General features: G+C 42.5%; 1 protein-coding gene across 1 annotated transcript; it reads left to right on the forward strand.

Moving 5' to 3' along the window:
- Nucleotides 1-4,625: 4,625 nt before the first annotated feature.
- On the forward strand, nt 4,626-8,167 carry LOC308479516 (tigger transposable element-derived protein 1-like; the record flags this gene model as incomplete). Its single annotated transcript, XM_081010226.1, has 3 exons — nt 4,626-4,681; nt 4,947-5,685; nt 8,110-8,167. The coding sequence occupies exons 2-3, from the start codon at nt 4,964-4,966 to the stop codon at nt 8,165-8,167; spliced, it is 780 nt and encodes a 259-aa protein (XP_080866352.1). The 5' UTR covers nt 4,626-4,681; nt 4,947-4,963.
- Nucleotides 8,168-9,882: the final 1,715 nt, after the last annotated feature.

Consider the following 9,882-nt stretch of genomic DNA (forward strand, 5'->3'; position numbering starts at 1 on the left):
TGGGATCTTTTTAATGCATTTCCATTTCCTCTTGCTTTTAATGTATCTAAGTGGGGTTTACTGTCTGTTTGGTCATAAGTTGGTCATAAGTGACATGAGCCAACAGTGTGACGCGGCAGCTAAAAAAGCCAATGCAATTCTGGGCTGCATCAATAGGAGTATAGCATCTAGATCAAGGGAAGTAATAGTGCCACTGTATTCTGCTCTGGTCAGACCTCACCTGGAGTACTGTGTCCAGTTCTGGGCACCACAGTTCAAGAAGGACACTGACAAACTGGAACGTGTCCAGAGGAGGGCAACCAAAATGGTCAAAGGCCTGGAAACGATGCCTTATGAGGAACGGCTAAGGGAGCTGGGCATGTTTAGCCTGGAGAAGAGGAGGTTAAGGGGTGATATGATAGCCATGTTCAAATATATAAAAGGATGTCACATAGAGGAGGGAGAAAGGTTGTTTTCTGCTGCTCCAGAGAAGCGGACACGGAGCAATGGATCCAAACTACAAGAAAGAAGATTCCACCTAAACATTAGGAAGAACTTCCTGACAGTAAGAGCTGTTCGACAGTGGAATTTGCTGCCAAGGAGTGTGGTGGAGTCTCCTTCTTTGGAGGTCTTTAAGCAGAGGCTTGACAACCATATGTCAGGAGTGCTCTGATGGTGTTTCCTGCTTGGCAGGGGGTTGGACTCGATGGCCCTTGTGGTCTCTTCCAACTCTATGATTCTATGATTCTAAGTTGTTTCACGTTTCCCTGGGCAGGATAAGCCAACTGGCAAAATTAGCAAATAACTAATAAGCGATCATTAGATAAGAGAATCCAGCATGGATTTTTCTGTAAAAGCTAGTGCCTTAGTGAAAATATGTGACAGAAATGTTATGTGTGTTTGGATCCATTCATGTGAACCTGCGTGCATCAGGGATGGTGTTGAAACTGTCAATTAAACATACAAGGGCTGATGAAGCAAGTTTGAAATGGCCACCAAAATTTGCCATGTGAGGTGCCTTCCTTCAGATGAATTGCTGTAGGACTTTGAAGGAATCCTCAAAAGTCTCAGTCACACTGGAGATAATTCCAAGAGAGTGAAATTCGTTTTTAGTTTGTTATGCCCATAAAGGAAGTGATGGGGGTGTGAATTGTCATCTTACCCTTGGCAAAGTCCGGCTGATAAAAAATTTGAGGTGTTTCCTGGATGCTGCTGCCTTCAGGGCCAGCCATATAAAACTCATCAAACATCACCCCCAATCTATTTTTAAATGCTATTACAGGAAAAGGAAGATATCATTCGGTTTTACAGACAATAACTATAGTATGAATTTGACCTTTTGCGATGTTTCTGGGAAACAAGCTTCAAAGTCTTTGAAATCCCCTTATAATTCTGTATAGTGTGTGTATGTGTTTGTTGTGCATGGTATTTAGGAAAATTCATAATGGTTCTAAGTTTTAAACATATATTAATATTTAGTTTGAGGGTATTTTCCAGTGCTGGTAGACATTTATAGTTATTCAATAATAAATGGAGTTCTTTTTAAACATTCATTTTAGCATTGATTAAAAAACAAAACAAATACAGATTATTTACTAGTTCAGTACTAAGACACATTGAGGCTCGATCAAGTTTTGTACAAGTGTAAAAAAAGAGAAAAGAAATGTAAAGGACCCCTGGATGGTTAAGTCCAGTCAAAGGCAACTATGGGGTTGTGGTGCTTATCTCACTTTCAGATCAGGGGAGCCGGTGTTTGTCTGCAGACAGCTTTCCGGATCATGTGGCAGCAGGACTAAACCACTTCTGATGCAACGGGACATCATGATGGAAACCAGAGCACACAGAAACGCCGCTTACCTTCCCATCACAGCAGTACCTATTTATCTACTTGCACTGGCATGCTTTCAAACTGCTATGTTGGCACGAGCTGGGACAGAGCAACAAGAGCTCACCCCGTGGTGAGGATTCGAACCAACAACCTTCTGATCGGCAAGCCCAAGAGGATCAGTGGTTTAGACCACAGTGCCACCCACATCCCCCACCAATTGTACACATCACACAAACAATAGCTACGTGGAGCAGCCTCAGATGTGGCTTTTTAAACAAGTGATTTATTGAGAAAGAAGTTCAAGATGAGAAGGTTTTGTGTGCTTTATGTAGAGACATTGGAATTCCATCTTACACTGAGTCAGACCACTGTTTCATCTCACTGACAGTGGCCCTCTAGGGTTTTTGGTTGGTACCCAGAGATGCTGGGGATTAAACTTGGAACCTTCTGAAAGAGAGCCACCTATGAAGAGTTTGTTAGGAAGACTGATCAAGGTATAAAGCTTAAGACGTATGAAGAAGTAGAGAATTTACTGACAGGGTGGCTACAGTATCACCAAGTTAATGAGATACTAAAAGAAGGCAAAAAGAGGTTGGGATTTGAAGACAAGAAATCAAAATTTCATATAGACATTATAGAAGGTAAAAATATATTATTGTCTAAAATGTATGATTTACTATTGGACTGGTATACCAAAGATGAGGAGGTAAACGAAACCATGATTAAGTGGGCCATTGATTGCAGATACAATATTGAATTAGAAGCGTGGCATGAACTATGGAATGTAAATATGAAATTTACAGCTTGTACGGCATTGAAGGAGAATATATGGAAAATAATATATAGATGGCATCTTACGCTGGTAAAATTGGCAAAGATGTACAGAATGAAAAACAGGAAATGTTGGAAATGTGGAGAGGCGGAGGGAGACCTCTACCACATGTGGTGGACCTGTGGTAAAGTGAAGGGCTTCTGGGAATCAATTTACAATGAACTTTAAAAAGTCTTTAAGTATACCTTTCTAAAAAACCCTGAAGCCTTTCTATTGGGACTGACAGGGAAGGAAATTAAAAAGAAAGATAAAAATATTTTTCTGTACGTCACGATGGCAGCAAGAACTATGTTGGCCCAGAATCGGAAAACAGATGTAAGGCCTACTATTATGGAATGGCAGGTTAAAATGATGAATTATGTAGAACTGGCCAGATTATCAGGAAAAATACGAGATCAGGATGAACAGAAATTTCATGAAAGCTGGAGTAAATATTTGGAGTATATAAGAGACAATTGTAAAACCCTAAAGACACTGGCAGGGTTAGAATAACTCTAACAGCATATAGTAAAACAGTTAAACAAACAGAATATGCGATGTTAGAAAATATATGATACTTACCGAAGGGGTGGAGGGAAGTTCAAAGCTCAGCAGAGCCAAAGATATAGGTGGGATTTATTTGTATAATGAATGTATGTTTAATGGCAATTAATAAAAAAATATTAATAAAAAAAAAAAGAACTTGGAACCTTCTGCATGCCATGCAAATTCTCTGCCACTGAGCTACAGCCTTCCCCTAACATTTTTCTAACATTGGTTTGGCTCCTATCTTGATGGTGTTATTTTCTGCCCTTTGGATACAGGGAAAATATGACACTCCCTGTTTGTCACAGGTATGTGATGAAACTGACAGGATTTAATGGTAGCCAGACATGCTGAGCTACAGGCCATAGGTGTACCATCAAAGATGACACTACAGGATTACCTTAGCGGAAAACTTGAAGTCTGAACTCAGGCTGAACTTTTAGCTGAACTAAATGTGAAGTCTAATTGGAAATGAAATTATCATTTTAACAACTGGAGTGCCTGAAGGCTTTTCACTTTGTGCATGTATTCTAGATAATGAGGTGTATAAAGCATTAGAATTCAGGTACATGCTAGGAAATGCTTCTTTGCATCTCTTATTGAACCTGCTTAACAAGTGTATAAATATACAGTAGTAAAATAAATATATATATAAATAAACAGCAAAAGACAACAAAACCCTCTCCAAGTGAAGCAATAAGGTAGGGCTGTGTGTTGATATAGTGAAATCTCATTCCTCTAAGCCTAAAAAAAATCAAAACCAGATCAGAGTATCAGTATGGCTTAATACAATGGATAGGGGTCTTTTTAAGTTTCAGCAGAGTAAAGCCACTGAACTCCACAGGACCTAATTTACATGTGTCGTATTGTGATGTTATTGTGCTTTGATGAGGGGAGATATTCAGTTGCTAGTTATTTATTCCCATAGCTGTCTTGAATATTCTTGTGGTACAAAAGTGGGAGAAACGCATCTATATTATTATCTCTGCATGCATTTTCCCTTATTTGATGGGAGCATTAAAGAGTTAGAAATGATTACATGAAATCATGGTATAAAAATATGTGATTTCTTTTCAATCCCCTCGCCCACATAAATTAACTGCATGGATTTCAGCTTTAGCAACTTATACACACCATACCTCCTAATTTCTAATGGTTGTGTTAAATAGCTTAGCCATTGGTTTGAGATTCTGTTTTCCTCTTATATACAGTGGTGCCCCGCAAGACGAATGCCTTGCAAGACGAAAAACTCGCTAGACGAAAGGGTTTTTCGTTTTTTGAGGTGCTTCGCAAGACGAATTTCCCTATGGGCTTGCTTCGCAAGACGAAAACGTCTTGCAAGTTTGTTTCCTTTTTCGTAAAACCGTTAATACCCAGGGTGCATTGCTTGAAGAGGTGCAGTTGCGACTTGACTTTGAGGAGCAACCCATAGCACGCGGTGTGGTAGGCTTTTTTGAGGTTTTTGAAGACTTTGGTGATTTTTGAAGCTTTTCCAAAACTTCTTTTGCAGCCATTTGGTAAGTTAAACTTTTTTTGGGGGGGGTTGGATTTTGGGTTGGGGTGTTTGGAATTCAAGGACTTGGGGTTGGGGAGGGGTTTGCAAGAAATGGAAGCTTGTGTGGTTTTTTTCTGCATTTTTATGATTTTCTGTGACCATTGGGCCACTCTGCTGTTTTTTTAAAAAAATTTCTGGGTTTGAATTTCTGTGTGGTGGGTGGCTGGGTGCTTTTGAATTTTTTGGATGTGAAGCACTGATTTTTTTTGGGGGGGGGGGTTGCGCAGGTAGGAGCTGTGCTGCCATGGGACCCAAGAAGACTGCTGCTGCAGAGGCCGGCGAGGGGAAGAAGGAGAAGGTTACACTGGAAATGAAGAAGGAGATCATCCGGAAGCATGACGGTGGAATGCGTGTGACAGACCTCGCCAGGGAGTACAGGAGGAATCCATCGACCATCGGGACCATCCTGAAGATGAGGGAGAAGATCCTTGCGACTGATGCAGCCAAGGGAGTCACCAGGATCGTGAAGAACCGCCCAGCTGTTCTGGAGGAGGTGGAGAAGTTGCTGCTCATCTGGTTAGAAGAGAAGCAGCGTGCAGGGGACACCGTGACTGAGGCCGTGATTTGTGAGAAGGCCAAGGCCTTGCACGCAGACCTCGTCCGGGAACAGCCAGGAACCTCAGGCGAGCCAGAAGTCTTCAAGGCAAGCAGAGACTGGTTTGACCGGTCCAAGACAAGATCTGGAATCCACAGCGTGGTCAGGCATGGAGAGGCTGCCAGTTCTGATGTTTCTGCGGCTGAAGACTTTGCAGCGGAGTTCCTGGAGGTTGTGAAGATGGAGGGCTACGTTCCACAGCAGGTCTTCAACTGCGATGAGGCCGGGCTGTTTTGGAAGAGGATGCCCAAAAGGACTTTCATCACACAGGAGGAGGCCAAGTTGCCTGGCCACAAGCCCATGAAGGACCTTCTGACCCTGCTCTTCTGTGCCAATGCAAGCGGTGACCTGAAGATCAAGCCCCTGCTGGTGTACCACTCGGAGAACCCACGGGCCTTCAAGAAACACAAGGTCGACAAGGAGCAGCTGAGTGTCATGTGGCGAACCAACAGTAAGGCTTGGGTCACACGTGTGCTGTTTGTGGACTGGGTCAATCTTGCTTTTGGCCCTGCTGTCAAACAGTACCTGCTGGACAACGACCTGCCACTGAAGGCTTTGCTTCTGATGGACAATGCTCCTGCTCATCCTAAAGGCCTTGAGGAGGACTTGTTGGAGGACTTCAGCTTCATCAGCATCATGTTCCTGCCGCCTAACACCACGCCACTGCTCCAGCCGATGGATCAGCAGGTCATCGCCAATTTCAAAAAACTCTACACCAAGGAGCTTTTCAGGCGATGCTTCGAGGTGACTGATTGCACCACCATCACCCTGCGGGAATTCTGGAAGGACCACTTTGACATCGTCACCTGCTTGAAGATGATCACCACGGCCTGGAAAGGGATCAGCCAGAGAAATTTGAATTGCGCTTGGCGCAGCCTGTGGCTGGACTGTGTGGCACCAAGTGACTCTGATGCACCAGAGTCAACAGTGGTGCAGGACATTGTTGCCTTGGGGAGGACCATGGGCCTGGAGGTCACAGAGGAGGACATCAGTGAGCTGGTGGAGGAGCACGACCACGAGCTGACCACCCAGGAGCTGGTCGAACTGCAGGCAGAGGCTGCGCAGGAGCAGGCCTCGCTGGAAGAGGAGGAAGCAACTGAGGAACGGCTGTCCTCCAAAGAACTGAAGGACATTTGCCTGAAGTGGAAGGATGTGCAGGCTTTTGCACAGCGGCACCACCTTGACAAGCACGTGGCACATGACCTTGCGAACACTTTTGATACGAGGGTCATGTCGCCTTTCGGGGAGGTGCTGAAAAGGCGGATGAAGCAGCAGACCATGGACAGGTTATTCAGCAAGAAGCAAAGAGTGGAAGAGGAACCTTCTTCGAGTTGTCCCCCAGAGTCTTAGAAAATGTACTGTACACTTTGTTGATTTTTAAATGTTTTTCTGTCATGTTTAGAAACTTAATTTATTGTTCCTTCAGTTTTTGAAATGCTCTTTACAGTATGTGTGACTTTAAAGAGCACTTAATAAACTCATGTTGTACCAAATTTGGCTTTGTTTGGACTTTTTTTGACCATAGGGAAGCATTAATTGAATTTCAATGCATTCCTATGGGATTTCGTGCTTCGCAAGACGAAAAATTCGCTAGACGAAAAAACTCACGGAACGAATTAATTTCGTCTTGCGAGGCACCACTGTAGTACAGAGGTAGGGAACAGGATCTTACTTCAAAGGGACTAACCAGGCATGCACTGTTAAAAAAAATTCCTTTGCTGCCTGCCATGAGTTCAAGTTGGGAATGCAAAAGAGCAATCTTCCTGTTTAGGCACAGCTTGAATTCCATCTGGAGATGCACAACTCAAGCTCTTGCAGAAAGGGCTCAGTTAAAAAAACACACAAAAATGAAGGCATCTAGACCACATTGATAGCAAAGATTTCTGCATTGCAAGGTGTTGATCTAGATGAATCTATTATTCTGCGTTAATGATACTGATTTGCAGGTTCCTTGATCTTATTTGTTGACAAGCTTGGAAAAATATGTTTTGTGCTGAAAACAATTTATTACTTTGTAGAATCTGAAAATTTGTAAACAAATTTCGCTAACGATACAATACAACCACAGTTATAGGGAGCTATGTGAGCCAAGCTATTTTTAAAAGACTGGACGTATTTTCTACCGCTCTTAAGCGTACAATATTTCCCCTGCCATTTTTGTTTTTGAAAATTCCCCTTTATTGAAGCTACTTACAGAAACCCATTAGATAGTTATTAAATCTGACATTCAATAAGCAGGAAATTAGAAATAATAAGGCTTGCTGAGGCCATCAAAGACACAGGTGCTACTATGGAATACATAGCTATAAATAGCAGGGAAATTACCCCAAATCTTAAATCTAAATAGTAGCTACTGAATTATTTTTTGGGGGGTGGGGGGAGAGGATTTAACCAGTCATTTTCAGGTACTGTAATCCATTTATTCTGAAAACTAGATATTACATCCCAGGCAAAGTAACTCAGGAGGAAATCCCATTGAACTCAATGTGTTGTATTTGTAACATGCTTAGGCTCAGACTGCATGTTTGCAATCCTGCAGCCTGGCACATGAAATCCCATTGAAGTCAATGAAGCTTAAACAGCCAATGGGGGGGATTGCAGTGTAAGAATGTGTTGTCCAGGCAAATGGCTATTCATTTTCCTTCTTTATCAACAGGAGCGCCAATGGCAATTTGTCAGTCCACTAGCGTTTGCTCTTTGCAGATGATTTCCTTATCTCCTGATCATAAAACAGTTGCCTTTACAGTGATTTGGGGATCCTCTCCTAATGACCTTTGGATAATTGACTGTTGTAGACAAAATAGACTATGGAACATCTGCCTGAAGGTGCGAGCTGTATTTACTACTTCGTGAAATTAAGCTGTCAATGAACATGGGTGAATGGGTTGGTACTTAACCAAGTACCCATTCGCCATTACAGGAACATATTACATTAGAGCTCAACGGTCTACTGCACAGTCTTTCTATAGCTTTCCGGGAATAATTTAGGATGTTGGTTTTGACCTTTAAAGCCCTGAACAGTTTGGGCCTTGCATATAAATGAAACAATTGGCAATCCCATCACATACACACTGCTAGCACCACATCTGTGCCATCCTAAAAGATGGAGAGCTCTTCTCTGAGCCTAATCCACAGCTGTGGACCAATCTCATGGTAGGTCCAGTCTGAAATGCATCCTGCTGTGTAGACTCCAATACATGCAGAACATTTAGCCTGAATTCAGATCCTTGTGAATACATTCACATGTGAACAGGTGTCAGGACTGGAGTCAGGTGCAGGTCAGCTTCTTCTTCTTCTTTTGTGATCACTCGTAGCTGAGTAAGATTGCCTCCCATAAACACGGTTTTAACAATGAGTCCATAGGTGGCTGTGGAGGCCAATTCTGGATCCACCCATCCTTCCACAGTGGGGACATAGGTTTCCAGGTGGGAGTTGATCACGATGAGGGTTTGCCAAACGTGCCTTCCTCTTAGCTCATTTCTCCCTTTCATCCTGAGTTCGAGCATCTTCAAAGTCCATCTTTGGTAAAGGCTATTTTCCAACTGGAGCGCTCGCAGGCCAGTGTTTCCCAGTTGTCGGTGTTTAAACTACATTTTCTTAAGATTTGCCTTGAAAGAGTCTTTAAATCTCTTTTGTTGACACTTTCCATTTTTAAGTTCGGAATAGAGTAGTTGCTTTGGAAGTCGATAATCAGGCATCCGCACAACATGACCAATCCAATGAAGTTGATGTTGAAGAATGATGCTGAAGACGCAGAGCCAGTTGTCTGTGAAGTTATTTTTTTATTTAAAGCAGCAAACATACACTCAGTAATGCTCTCAGTAGGTCTTGCCCCATGATAGGTGAGCACACCAATGGAGCCAATTCAGTGCCCTACCAGGCCAGGGTCCCCACTCAGCCTCACCTCTTCCTCTCCTAGTAAGCAGCAAGAATACATATTTCAATATATATTTCAATTTGTATTTAAATACAAATCTTCATGCAGGCTTTTTTTAAAAAAATGAAAGTAGCAGATTAAGGCAGAAATGGGACAGAACAGATTTATGAATGAAGACACATGAAAGTGACACGGACCAGAAGTAGATAGCTTCTGCCCATCCCTACTGCTATATAAGATATGCATTTTGAATTATTTCTTTTCTGTACTGTGTCAAGGACTCAGTTCTGGTCATAAAAACATTATTAGGGCTGTGAAAAGCCTTTCCTTTCACAAGGCAGCTGTGTGAAAATGCACGAGGAACCGTCCTAAAACTGAGTCAATAAAAGAAATGATCATCTCTGCTTCTTAGTCTGTGGTGCTCTATTCTGTGGTGTTATGTATCTCCCATTTCAGTCATCATTAATGTTCCAGTTGGCTTTAATGGAGATGGACTGCATGTAACCATAAGGAGGGATGGGCATCATATTTTGAAATGTGTCAATTTTAAAAGTAGCCCAGCTCTCAAAAAAGGAAGAAAAGCCTTCATTTGGCTGAAGCCTCACTCTGCACCATCTTTATCATGATGCAGGAATGCGGACCAGATTCTGAACTGTACTGGTCCCAGGGATAACTTTGGCAATAGTGTCTG

The sequence above is a fragment of the Podarcis pityusensis genome, assembly GCF_964106645.2.
Source record: "Podarcis pityusensis genome assembly, chromosome: 6".
NCBI lineage: Eukaryota > Metazoa > Chordata > Lepidosauria > Squamata > Lacertidae > Podarcis > Podarcis pityusensis.